Raw genomic sequence first — 14588 nt, forward strand, 5'->3', positions numbered from 1 at the left:
GGTACTAAGGGAAGCGGGAGGAATGACGTCAGGGTGAGATTCCCTGAAGTCATTCCACCGGCTGGAGAAAGGTTCCCGGACATTCAGCATCAAACGGTTGGAAGCATTCGCGTGCTGGAAGCATAGAAATGTATGTATGGAAATTGGTTTGGAAGAATATTGTGAAGAAATGTGTGTGTGTGTGTATATATATATATATAAAAAAGAAACACAGCCGGGTCATCTGCGATTACCTAGATGACCCAGAGTATACGCCGCTGCAATAATCTTGTTCTGCTTTGCTCCCTTATCTTTTGATGGTGGTTGTGCAAGTCCTGACTTCGAATGGAACTTATTTAATTGCAGTGCAACTCGTATTGAAAAATAAATATCGCGAGGTGGGCTATCCTTGATTTTTCTTATATCTCTCATAGCAGTATCCTCGAATAAGCTATTTTGCTGTAGAAATTGTATTAATTTTGGTTGCACTTGCCTTGGTGAAAAGTTGTTTTCCATAATGGAGATTAATGAAACAGCCAAATGACCAAGAATGACTGACAAAACATTTGTTGTCTGCATTAAGAGTTTCATGCTAACAAAAAACTTATTGCAGACTTTTGAGAAGCTTGTTAAAAAAAACAGTGAAATCTGTGCGAAACGAAACTATAATTGCACACAAACAGTTACAATTGTAACCAATTTATACTCGAAACTAACATGTAACAGTTGGGCTGAAAAGTTCGTAGGCTGACTCATAGATGGCGTTACTAGAATTAAATCCATGTGATTTTTACTTAGTACTAACCTTCAAAAGATACGTGTATAAATTTCACAGCTGCCTGATAATTAGTTCGTGAGATATAGCATTGTGAGTGAAGCAGCTTTTGTTATTGTGAAAAAATGGATAAAAAAGAATTTCGTGTGTTAATAAAGCATTGCTTTTTGGCGAAAAAAAATACTGTTGAAGCCAAGGCTTGGCTTGATAAACATTATTCGGACTCTGCACCAGGAAAATCAACCGTTGAGAAGTGGTTTGCTAAATTTAAACGAGGCGAAATGAGCATCGAAGACGATGCACGCAGTGGACGCCCCAAAGAGGCTGTTACCGACGAAAACATAAAAAAAGTCCACAAAATAATTTTAAATGATCGTAAAGTGAAGTTGATTAAGATAGCTGAGATTATTACATAGCGTTGTTGGAACATTTAAAGGATGAAATCACGAAAAAATGGCCCCATTTGAAGAAGAAAAAAGTGCTGTTTCATCAAGACAATGCACCGTGTCACAAATCAATGAAAACGATGGCAAAATTATATGAATTAGACTACGAATTGCTTCCCCATCCACCATATTCTCCAGATCTGGCCCCCAGTGACTTTTTCCTGTTTGCAGACCTTAAAAGAATGCTCGCTGGAAAGAAATTTAGCACTGATGAAGAGGTAATCGCCGAAACTGAGGCCTATTTTGAGGCTAAAGAGAAATCGTACTATAAAAATGGCATCGAAAAATTGTATGACCGCTATAATCGTTGTATCGCCCTCAAAGACAACTATATTGAATAATAAAATCGAATTTTGTCAAAAAAATATTTTTTACTATGTTAGCCTACGAACTTTTCAGCCCAACTGTTAAAATAGTATAACCATGAAAAAAAGGGGGGAGGTCTATATAATTTACATATCGATTCTGCAATAATAATCACTGGAATCCCCCTCCCCCTTCGGCCCCATTGGGTCGAACCACTTAGTTCTGGATTTTAAGGTGTTGGGGTTCTAGATGTGTGACCCGGATAGTTTTGACATTATTGTTATGTGGCCCTACTCACGAATTGAGTTTGACATTGCTGGTCTATAGGACCTGTTGAGGAGATATATGTGTGTGTGTGAATGTGTGTGTGTCATAGAACGTCACTACTTCCAAACAAACTTGATGTGGCTCTTACAGAAACATCAATTTTTGGAGTGGAACGATGATGAAAAGGTTTACACTGGCCTACCCGGTTGAGGCACATAGTGGTTCGGATTCAAATTTAAACTGTAGGTCCAGTCCTGCTTAGCCTTACTGTGCATAAAGTGGACTTAAAACACTAAATCAATCAACCAGCAAAAAGGTTTACTGTTTCTTTGCAAATCTTTAATTAATGTAAAATTTAGTATAAAAACATAATTTTTGCTGACTTTCTAACTTGAGATTTAAAGACAAATTATTACTTCGAATTCTTCATTAACAATAACAAAAGTGATATAAAATATTGGATAAAATTCTTGCCTTCGCTGAGAATCAAATTAGATATGTACAGGTTAGGAAAGTGGATGGAGAATTTCCTGGCGTCTTCCCCTTCAATGTGAACTGTGCCTCCTACGTTCTACATTGCATTCAAAATTTCTTCTTAGTTTCAGATATATTTTGCATCCCCTATAGCATAATGGTAAAGGTGACCCTTGTAATTTAAAATGTTCCAAGTTTAGTATCCGGTGGACACCTGATAGTTAGTTCAATCCCACTATAAATATAGATCCAGTCCCGATTAGTCTATCTGTATATAAAGTAGACTTAAAACAGAAACTAAAAATACTCAAACAATTATCATAGGGTTGGCGGCGGTTGGTGCAGTAAGAGAGCCCCCTCTGCTCAATCAAAATTATGAAAAATAAACTTTTCAGTCAGTAAAACCATTGTGGTATGAACATTAAAATTTTTGTTTCAATTACATATTCGACGTTGATCTTGTTCAGCAGATTACCAATTGTGACAACTTTTCTCTTCTTTAAAACTACACAAGGAAACAAGTTGAAAACGTGAATTGGACAAGGTTTCTTCTCCAGAACTGATTTTTAAAAGACCATGTCTTAGAGATGCTCTGAAGGATATTCTATTCTTAAAACGCCAATCAGAATAAGGGATCAGCACTTATGTATATTTTCTCCCACAGGCACGTGACCGGGGGGGGGGGGTGAGGCTGAAGGCCGTTCCGAAATCCTACAAATATGTAATTAAAATAAGGTATAGCGGTGATTAATTTTACTTACATTAAACATCTTGTACAATAACTTGTAATATACTGGGAAATTCATCTTCAGGGGTTCTATTCCCCACTTTTTCACTCTTAGATGGCAGTTGCTGATAAGGGATGAGCCTTCCCCCCGAAATAAAATTCTGGCTACAGGCCTGCTGTTCTGCATCGTGACTGTATGGTCCAATGCATCATGCTTTGAGCTCCGTCTACGGGACGCGCGCAGGTTCGAGTCTCTTAGGGGAAACGTATCAACGTTTCTCCTGAGATTTCGGCCTGTGTATGAGACCGGTTGCCACCCACCATCGTGAGGAGATTGGGAAGCTATGAATGAGTCACGGAAACCTACAACAAAGATTATGGGTTCGTCGTGCTGACCGCACATATCTAGTTGGACTGGAAGTGAGGCCGGCAGTCGGTAGGTGGGCTCTGGCCCTCAGGGACTGTAGCACCACGGGTTTACTTACGTATATTGGTGTAGCCATGTGTAGGTCCACAGAGGCTCGGCCTCTCCTCGAAATTCTGTCACTTTTTTTTGACCAATTCACTGGGATTTTTTTAAGAGTACTTTGTAACACGTATAGTGCTGATCTTGAAGATCATACTATAATTAGTTGGACTGAAATTTCACTTGGGAAGCAATCAATTAACATTGGGAAAAATCGCAATAGGAGAGAGCAAACAATGTGATGCAGGAACTGGTCACATGTTTCCACAGGGGATTCCCATCACCACTGAGAGTTTGTCCCCACCCTTGGCCGATTAGCTGGCCCCGTGGCGGAGTATTTATCTCATTTCGCTACGATGACAGTAGTCCCGGGTTCGAATCCAGTCTGGGCATACGTGTCCTTCGTGAGCGTCTCTTCATCGATTACATCATATCATCATTAGCCAAGAGTGGCAGAAAGGCGAAGTAAAATAAACAAAATCAATCAATCTTGGCCGATTAAAGCTGCTGTGAACTCCAACGATGAGAACTGTGCAAAGGGACTTAATTCAGATCATAACAAAGAAAACTACTTCATCAAAGTGTAAGTTCAATATTATACTATTGTTTCCTGACATCTTTGTTACTACTGTACATTTTGTTATATTGTTTTGTCCGTCTTTCTCCTTTTCAGTTTTTCCATATGTTATTAAGCATGTCCACGTTTCCACTTTTTAAATTCCAGGTAGTTTCACTCCTGCCCATCTCTAATAGGGACTCGATTCGTTAATAGTTGAAATAATAATTGTTACTAATTCTTGCCTTATTATTATCATTATTATTATATATCGATTTTGTATAAAAAAACACCCCCTTCAAAAAAAATACTTTCTTTCAACTGATATTCTCTACCTCCTTCTTTACTCTCAATTGATAATTCCAACCTCAACAAGAAAATTCAACATAATTATAGTAGGCACTGTAATCAACCAAATTTATTCAATCAAAACTTCAGTGATGAAGGTTCTGTCTCTGGAGCCTGCCACTCGTCTCGCTCCATGCAGAGTCAGCCAGCAAGCAGTGAAATGCAAATTCCTTTGCCAGTGGAGAAATTTTAGCCTCCGAAACCAGAATGAAAAGAAACAGGTGGGTGTCCTTTTCCTGGAAACCTCACTGCGGGAGTCACATGGAGGGGAGGGGGTGGTGAAGGGAGGAAGGTTCTCTGGCCTCTGGCTTAGGACAGCCGAAAAGAATTCCTAGTCCTCTGATATGTAGCTAGGTGTCTCTGTATCGCATCGGGCCAGGAAACTAATTTCATGCCAACCTCCAGGCCACTCTTAAGTAATAAGATTGTGGCAGTACCTAACCCACGTAACCTTTAAATGAAAGTATTCAAAGACATTATTTTAATGCTAAGGGTCCTAAACCTGGCCCACCTAACCTTAAATTGTAAACATTTAGCAATGTTTCGTTAATGGTTGGAGCTCTAAAGCCAGTGATGGTTCCAGAAGTTACAGTTAGGAGGTAAAATTTTGGTTTCATACTTCACATCTCACCGTGAATCAATGGAAATGCACAATATTATTTCTATCTGAAAGTTTGGCAATGGATTAAATAATTAATTGTGGTAGCCTACATTTATTTTTCCTCCAGCACTTAAAATACTTTGTGTGAAGTCTCCATTGCTGGCCACTACAATCCCTTTAATCTTGGGTTTTAGTCGCAAAATAAAAATATATAGTCTGCTATACGTGATACACAACTGTATTTTCAGATGCGGCAAGAATTTACAATACCGGACCCTTCTGTAATTTCTATGCTACTGCTTATACTCATGAAATAATTAGTCATGATGATTTATCTGAGGTTAACATGTTGGGGTGAGCTGTAGAAATTGTTGATTAACGTGTAGAAGTTGTAAAATAAGCTTTTCTATTCTCGCAATGATTCTCCGTATAGAAGTATATGACTCAGTTGTTATCATATGCAGATGATGTAGACTTATTAGGGTATGATATAAATACAATTAAGAATAATGCTAAAATATTTTTCAAAACTGCTAAAGAGATAGGTTTGGAAGTTAACAAAGAGAAAACTAAATATATGCTTACAGGCCGAAACCAAGTATTAGGTAATAATCAAAATCTAATTATTGATAACAACTCGTTTGAACCAGTTTTCAAAATGAAATACTTAGGAGTAATATTAACAAATGAAAATTATATTAAAGAGGAAATAAAAAGTAGGCTTAATTCAGGAAATGCATGTTACTTCTCTCTTCATAAACTTTTGTCTTCTCGTTTAATATCTAAGAAACTAAAAGTTAAAATATACAAAACAGTAATTTTGCCTGTAGGATTATATGGGTGTGAAAATATACAAAACAGTAATTTTGCCTGTAGGATTATATGGGTGTGAAACTTGGTCCCTTACATTGAAAGAGGAACACAAATTGAGAGTATTTGAATATAAGATCCTTAGGAAAATATTTGGACCTAGAAGGGATGAGGAGACAGGTGAGTGGAGAAGGTTACATAATTTAGAACTACATAATTTGTATTCATGTCCAGATATTATTAGAATAATTAAATCAAGAAGACTTAGGTGGGCAGGCCATGTGGCACGAATGGGAGAGGAAAGAGGAGTTCACAGGATTCTTGTTGGGAAACCTGATGGTAAGAGACCTATATGAAGGCCAAGACGAAGATGGAGGGACAACGTTGAGATGAACCTAAAGGGAATCGGTAGAGATGGAAGGAAGGAAGGAAGGAAGTGAAGGAAGTGCTCCCCTGTGCATAGCACCATGCCATGAAGGTGTATAGGGGGTGTGGGGGTAACGCCCCACATTTTCTTGATCCGGTCGTGAGTGGGGGTGATGTGATCAGCATCACGCCCCTGACCGCCTTTACCCCCCCAGGGTTTCCCCCAGGTACCCATGTTATTCGACGCTGGGTGGGCGCCGGGGCCGCTTCCATCGTTAGAAAAGTTCCCGGATTTGAACCGGCCGGGGATCGAACCCGGGACCTTTAGTAGTCAGACGCGTTACCGACTGAGCCACCGCGGCCCTCGGTAGAGATGGAAAAGAGTATATAGATCTTGCTCAAGATAGGGACAGATGGAAGGCCTGTGTTGCTGCAGCCATGAACCTTCAGGTTTAAGAAGGCTAGAGAGTTAGTTAGAAGTATGGAAACCATATTTGTGATGTGAACAATTGACGTTCGCAATTAGTTACGCTGTCTACAGCATTGCCACACTGTTGATTTCATACTTTGAGAGCATGGACCGTGTAAGAATGGCGGAAGAGAAGAGTAAAAAGATGTTAATGTTGTACAGATTGTTAGGTGAAGTGTGCAGGAGGATGGCCGTGGGCTAATCAACAAACTTATGGATTTCGGTATTTTGCCCAAAAGACTACAGTGACAATCACGATGTAGAAGAGCATCTGGAATGTGGACTGATTTGATTACAGGTAAGTTTGGCAACAATGCATCAATCGTAAAATTGCAGGATACGAAAATGGCATCTTCGACAACAAACATTTGCTGTTAAAGTGCTACGAAAATAAGATTTTTTATCAGTTCGTTATCACAATTAGCGCAAAACCATTCTTTGTAAGGTTAGGTTATGTTACGTTAGGTTAAGCAAACATAGTTAAAATTTGGGTTGTAAAACCATTGACGGATAGCCCCACGAACCATTCACGGTAAGGTTAGGTTAGGCAAGCATAGTTAAATTTTGGGGTCATAATAATGTCAGGAATATATATTACATTCCTTAGGTATTCGAAATGCAAAATCTTGCGATAAATAATGAGCAATCGTGCATTGTCGGTTGCAATCACTGACCCCCTTATATTGCAATTTCTACACGTGACCCCCAAATTTTAACTTCAAATTTGTGATTAGGAGGCCTCAATTAGTGAGTATGCGAAATATTACAAAAATCGGGGAGGGATCCGGTATTGTAAATTCGCTCCTGAGATGCTGACCGACTAGTGTATCATGGAAGACCCACTCTGAAAGAAAGGAAATTACTCGCACAGAAAAACCTGTAGTAAAAATTTTTTCTCACCTTTGCTTCAGGAGTTTAAAGCATCAAACAACAGGTTTTGTCTAATTTTTTAACTACTCTGTTCTAATTTATGAGAAAAATGAAGATTTCATTCTAAGAGCGAAAATTATTTTAGGTCATTTTTAAAGATTTTTTTAGGTCATCAACTTCTTAGCCCTAATGATGAGTGAAAAATTTACTAATCAAACTTTAAGAAATATTCTCGAGCGTATTAAACTTGATGAGCTCAATAGATTATATTTTAAATGATATAACATGATATCTCTTTTCTTTTTTAAATGTCACAATATTACTTCTAAATTGTATCAGAGCTGATAGTTTCTGTGTTGGTTTTTATTTCTTTGCAGGAAATGAAATTGTCTCCAATTTACCTCTCCAGATGTCATTATACTTCAATGTCATTTTCTTTCCATTCTGGCTCATATCCATTATTGTGATGCTACAACTGAAGGTAAGCACCTACAAATATACAGAGTGGTTTAAAAGTCCTGTAAGATTCTAAAACGCTATAACTTTAAAGTAATAAGATTATTACAATGAAATATTGTTTCTTTTACATGTCAAGACACAGATGTAAGCACCAGGGTGGCGATAGGCCTGGAAAACCAAGAAAAGTCAGAGAATCTGGGAGGTCAAAAATGTCAAGAAATTTTGTTTGATTGACTTTTTTTTATGCAATGGAATGAATGTGCCAGGCGTTTGCTTTGAAAGATGTCATTATGAAGCATTACACGGGAATAGGAAGTCTTGTTGCTAATTCTGAGCATCAACTTTTATCTCTTTTATGCACAATACAATTACAGTGCCAGAAACTAGTGATGGGAGGTGGGGAGGGTGAGAGAGAGATAGAGAGATTCCCGGAGAGACAGAAAAAATTATAATCCTCTAAATATTATGTGCAAAATGCATTGAATTATCATTTCTTCTTGTCTGTATGGGAGCAGTAAGGGGACAGAACTTTCAACAAATAGAGGGGTGGGGTGGGGGCAGATCACTGTGCAGGGTGGCGACAGACCTGGAAAACCTGGAAAACCGGGAAAAGTCAGGGAATTTGAGGTGTCAAAAAAAGTCAGGGAAATGTCAGGGAATTTAGTCTTCATTGACTTCGAACACTCTTTTGACGAAAATTGTTATAACTCGGGCACTATGGGAGCAATCTACTTCGGATAACTTTTGTTTTGCAGCTAAAACATCAGCGCATGCAACGGTGTACAATTTACAACACCGGACCGAGGAAGGGGGCTTGGGGGCACGTCCCCCGAATTTCAATGGAAAAAACAAAAATCTGGAGTTTGCCCCCTCTTCTCCCACTATTTTGGGGAGAAGGCGCAAACTTTAGTATTATTTTCAAAGAATCGACATTTTTCAAGAGAATGAAATATGTTTTATGTTCTTGGGTGCCATACAAGTTGAATAATAAGCCAAAATGTGATTTTTTTTTACGAAAAGTAAGTAATTTGCATTTTTGGAGGAAAATTGTTATAACTCGGGCACTATGGGAGCAATCTACTTCGGATAAGTTTTGTTGTGCAACTAAAACATCAGATCATGCAACGGTGTACAATTCAGAACGCCGAACCGAGGAATGGGGGTTTGGGGGAAGCGACTACCGAATTTCAATAAAAAAAACCATAAAAATCTGGAATTTACCCCCTCTTCTCCCGCTATTTGGGAAGAAGGTGCGAACTTTAGTATTCTTTTCAAAGAATGGACATTTCTCAAGAGAATGAAACATGTTTCATGTTCTTTGGTGAATAATATGCCAAAATGTGATTTTTTCTTTCTTTACGAAAAATAGGTAATTAGCATGTTTGGAGGAAAATTGTCATAACTCGGATACTATGGGAGCAATCTTCTTCGGATAAGTTTTGGTTTGCAGATAAAACATCATAGCATGCAACCGTGTACAATTCAGAACGCCGAACCGAGGAAGGGGGGTTTGGGGTGGTGTGACCCCCGAATTTCAATGGAAAAAACAAAAATGTGGAGTTTGCTACATTCTTTTCAAAGAATGGACATTTCTCAAGAGAATGAAACAGGTTTCATGTTCTTGGGTGCTATACAAGTTGAATAATAAGCCAAAATGTGAAACGGTTTTTTACGAAAAATAGGTAATTTGCATTTTTGGAGGAAAATTGTTATAACTTGGGCACTATGGGAGCAATCTACTTCGGATAAGTTTTGTTTTGCAGCTAAAACATCAGAGCATGAAACGGTGTACAATTCAGAATGCCGAACCGAGGAAAGGGGGTTTGGGGGGAGCGACTACCTAATTTCAATGAAAAAAAACAACATAAAAATCAGGAGTTTACCCTCTCTTCTCCCGCTATTTGGGAAGAAGGTGTGAACTTAATATGCTTTTCAAAGAATGGACATTTCTCAAGAGAATGAAACTTGTTTCATGTTCTTTGGTGCCATACAAGTTGAATAATGAGCCAAAATGTGAAATAAAACTTTGTTTGGAAATGTGGCATGGATATTTTGCGGAGGGGGGGAGGGGAGGTTGGTCATCAATATGAATTTTCCAGGCTTGCTCCATCCAAACATAAGAGTATGAAGGTCCAAAAAGCACATTCATTTCGTAATCAGCACCATGATACCATTTGGTATCATCGGGCCAGTACAACCTTACTCTGATGATACCATATGGTTGGTATCATCGGAGGAGTAAAGGTTAAGCCTCTAAATATTATGTGGAAAATGCATTGAATTATCATTTTTTCTTGTCCGTATGGGAGTAGTAAGGGGATCTGTAGACAGATGGAGGGGATAAGAGCGAGTGGTGCCATCCGATAGTTGTCGGATGTCGTAGTAAGTCATTTTGTTGGGCAAACTGAAGGAACATGGAAACAAATATGTTCCATTGATACATACGATTTTTGTCGAAAATTACCACCCGACAAAGTATCTCACTACAACATGCGACAGAAATTGCATGGACTGAAACATCCAACAAAAATCGCATGCATAAACAAGAAGAGATTTAGACTGCAAATATGCTGCTGGAACTTTATTACTTTTCTGGCTCACTTCACCTTATTGAATGTAGCAGTGCTTGCGAAGGCTTTCTTTTATCATCCTGACATATTACTGGTTTCGCACAAGTTAACATACGTTTACAATGACATTGCAATATTCTTAGATATCAAGAAGAATCCAACCAAACTGGATATATATTGAATACTATCACAAAAAAGCGAAACATAAATCTACATTGGTGAACGTTTTAAAAATTGGCAAGTGCATGCTCCCAACCTCCAATTTACTGCAACACTAGTATTGCAATGAAATTAACGCCACTCTCTGTCCTGTCTGTTTGATCTCGTGAGAGATGATCTTAAATCTCTCACTGAGTGAAGTTAATGTCCAACATTATGAAATAAAATACTAATAATAAATACGTAAATATTTTAATACCATATTTACTTGAATCATTCAATCATAACAGCAAATCACTTCCTTCAAGAATTGACTTTTCTCTGCCAAATTTTCACTTTCCATCTACTGATTTATACGAGAGGTGGCCAGAAAGTAATTTCCAATTAGTAGGTACATTGATTTTTCGCAAACGCCAAAACCGTGAAAAATGGTAATTGCTGTGAAACTATGTTTATGAATGTGCAGTGATGTCTGGACACTTTTTTCACCCATTCGAAATATCGAAATAATGCGAATTTGGCAAAAAAAAAATGTGAATTGTAGGCATTTTTAGGGATTTTTTTTAAAGAAATGTCCTAAAACAATGAAAAATTCCATGAAATCCAACATCCTTGTCTTTTCTAGGCCATGTTTGTGTACATAGAACATGCAAGTTTTCCAACATTTTACTCAAGAGTAAACTATAGAGTTATACGTACGTGGAATAATTCCGACAGCCACATTAAATCATTTATTTCCCACGATTTTTTCAACTTCTATCAAAACCATTTGCATCACAGAGCAAAGTGGCAGGGTTCTAACATGAGATCGCGTGTGTATCTACCGTCACACGGGAGCCACATCTTCGTATTTGTCGCACGAGATATGTTTTGAATTACCAAGCTAAGTGTGCACTATCGGCATTTGTAATAATGGAGCTCAGTCATTAGGGCATCTGACTACTATGTGAGAGACCCGGGGTTGATCCCCTGCAGGGGAGAACCGGGATGTTTTCCACCTATTCAAACTGCTCCAGTGCCCACCCAGCATCATATGAAGCTGGTACCTTGAGGAAACTTTGAGGGATAAAGGTAGCCAGGAGTGTGGTACTGATCACATCACCCCCACCTTCAGCCGTGATCAAGAAAGTGTGGGACCCTAACTCCACACCAAAATTCCATTATCTAAAATCCTTACCTTAAAATTAATAAAGGGGTATGGAAAATAACTTTCCCAAAATAACTTTCAAGATATCAAACTCTCGCAAAGAGGCATAAGCCATGTGACTTACAATTTGAAACAGTAGTTTAAAAACACCATAAAGGTATAATTTCAGATATTTGCCAGAAAATGCGCTAAAATGAAAATGTGAATTTTCGGAAACATTTTCGGCATAATCACCACCGTTGTTCTGGCATGTGTCGCAGCATGGCACTATATTTTGTATGCCCATGGTATATGTGTCTGACAGCAAAGACTGGAACTATCTCTACCGCAATGTAGCTGTCAAATCCTTGCCTTGCCAGAATCCTCTTCAGTTAAACAAATGAAAGTAGGTACATTCAAGGCCAGGGCTGTACAGGGAGTGGTCTAAGATCTCTCACCTGAAGTGATGCAAAGGGCCCGTGTGTACTCAGCTCTATGGGGTTGTGCACATTCGATTGGCCTTCCGTGAATTGTATGCACAATCGCCTGACCATACTATCACTCACGACGTCCGGTCTGCACAACTCACATGATTGCTGGTGCCTCTGTGCCAAATTCTGAGCGTGCAATGTATGCTACATCGCAGTCAGTGGGAGACTTTATGAAAGCTGCAATCTTTAACCTAGAACTGTCCTAAACCGGCTACATTGCAACTGTACCAGATTACAGCTACATTCCACTTCTTCCTGCCTGTATGTGTGTGTGTCGCTCTCCGACCACTAGTGCTGAGTATATGCACCATTGGAGCTTTTTCAGGATGGCCCTCGTATATGAACTTTCAGAAGCTTTTATTATTAGAGTGTTCCTGTTTTTAATGTGTTGGTTAGCTAAATCAGGTACCTATACAATGCAATTCTATAAATTCCTTGCGTTAAATTTCTAATACTTACGTACCCTTTTCGTCAGCATTAATGGTATAACTGCATGTTGTCAGTTTCACAGCACTTCACTTGGATATACTGTACTGTGAAGCAGAAATCCCATCGATAATGTAAGGAAATATGACACTTTCTTTTGTTCGATTCAGTTGTTTCACTTATATCCAAGACTTAAGTTGTTTGCTTTACAGAGAAGAGAGTAGTAGCTTTATGCATTGAAAAATGAGTGCGCACTCATGGTTTTTACAAGCAGAGGGTTCCAAACCTCAGTGGAATTATCAACATATAATACCGAGAATGTATAAGGAGACTGATAAATTACAAATTGTATTTCTTAATCAATCACTCTTCACTCTTATCTCATTTAGTCGTAACTTTAAAAATAATCAAGTATTTTATTTTAAACTTACTGCGTATGACAAAATTCCATAATCCTTCCTTAGCTTGTGAATTGTAATAATTTTCCAAATTCACTATTTTTCAGTTTGAAATAAAATCATAGAGAATAGAGAAATTAAGTCAATTTAATAGAAGATAATATTGGTACTTAGCAAAACCATACGTGGATCTGTATGAGTTTATTATTTCCATTTGCAAAAACATCAATTTAGTTTAGTTTGTAATTGTCAGGGAAAAATGTAAATTTTGTCCTGGAAAACCTGGAAAAGTCAGGGAATTTCATTTCTGCTTGTTTGTAGCCACCCTGCTGTGGCATCGTCCGATAGTTGTCGGACGTCGTAGTATGGCATTTTATCTGAGATTCTGAAGGAACATGGAAATAAATAAGGGCACTATGCAACCCTGTAATTTGTCGAATGTTGTGGTACAGCATTTGTCCGATGAACATTTTAGGCTCAATTGATACATATGATTTTTGTCGGACATCGCCATCCGTTAACATTGAACTTCAACAAAATGTCTCACTACAACATGTGACAAAAATCGGATGCATGGCACTTTTATGAAATTGGTTGTTTTTGGATGTCTTAGGACTGCAACATCTGATGAAAGTGGCATACATAAACAGAGCCTTGTATATCCGAGTTTGTCTGCTGTGGTACCACATTTTATTGAACAAACTTGGAGCCTTAGTCTGCTGCTCCACTGCAAATATGCTGCTGGAATTTTATTACTCTTCTTGGCTCACTTAACCTTATTTAATGTAGCAATCTGTATGAAGGGTTTATTTCTTCCCCTTAGCATAATACTGGTTTTGCACAAGTTGCCATGCGTTTACAATGACATTGAACTATTCTTCGATATCAAGATGAATCGAACAAGTCATGATATACAAGGGTCGTTCAAGGTTGACCGGGATTTTCGTACGTAAAAAATCGATGAATAGCCGGATCATGATGAAACGTGCGGGTGACGTAATGTATTCCTTCGCGAGTAACTAGCGCCCGGCATGACTTATTTTGCGCATGCGCAGGAGTTGCAGCGAACATGGCAGCAAGTAGTGTGTCTGTGGCTGTGGAGCAGCGGTGTGTAATCAAATTTCTCGTGAAGGAGAAAGTGAAACCAGCTGAGATTTTCAGACGATTGCAAGCACAGTATGGTGAACAAACGATGTCGCGGACAAGAGTGTACGAATGGTGTGAGCAGTTTAGCGAAGGACGAGAGCTGGTGACAAATGAAGCGCATGGACACATTCGCCCGACTGCAGTCACACCAGTGAATATCGCACGTGTTGAGCAAATGATTCTTGAGAACCGGCGAGTAACAGTGCGGGATATTGCTGCCGAGGTGAATATCAGTGTCGGGAGTGTTGAGACAATCATTCACGACCACTTACACTTCCGCAAAATCTGTGCAAGGTGGGTTCCCCACCAGCTGACATTCGATCAGAAGTGGACACACAGGACGGTCTGTGAAC

The 14588-nt window shown here is 38.7% G+C and overlaps 1 protein-coding gene across 3 annotated transcripts in view; it reads left to right on the top strand.

The window, feature by feature from the left end:
• Nucleotides 1–14588, top strand: part of LOC145989862 (transmembrane protein 17B-like) — a 314067-nt gene that overhangs the window by 269472 nt on the left and 30007 nt on the right. For 2 of the 3 annotated variants that reach the window (XM_083125322.1, XM_083125323.1), the window contains exon 2: nucleotides 7838–7941. The exons of the other annotated variant lie outside the window; for it this stretch is intronic. In XM_083125322.1, the coding sequence (XP_082981448.1) occupies nucleotides 7838–7941 (104 nt within the window). The remainder of the gene's footprint in view (nucleotides 1–7837; nucleotides 7942–14588) is intronic. 3 annotated transcript variants of the gene reach the window in all.

This window comes from Lepisma saccharinum, chromosome 7, assembly GCF_977018435.1.
Source record: "Lepisma saccharinum chromosome 7, izLepSacc3.1, whole genome shotgun sequence".
Taxonomy (NCBI): domain Eukaryota; kingdom Metazoa; phylum Arthropoda; class Insecta; order Zygentoma; family Lepismatidae; genus Lepisma; species Lepisma saccharinum.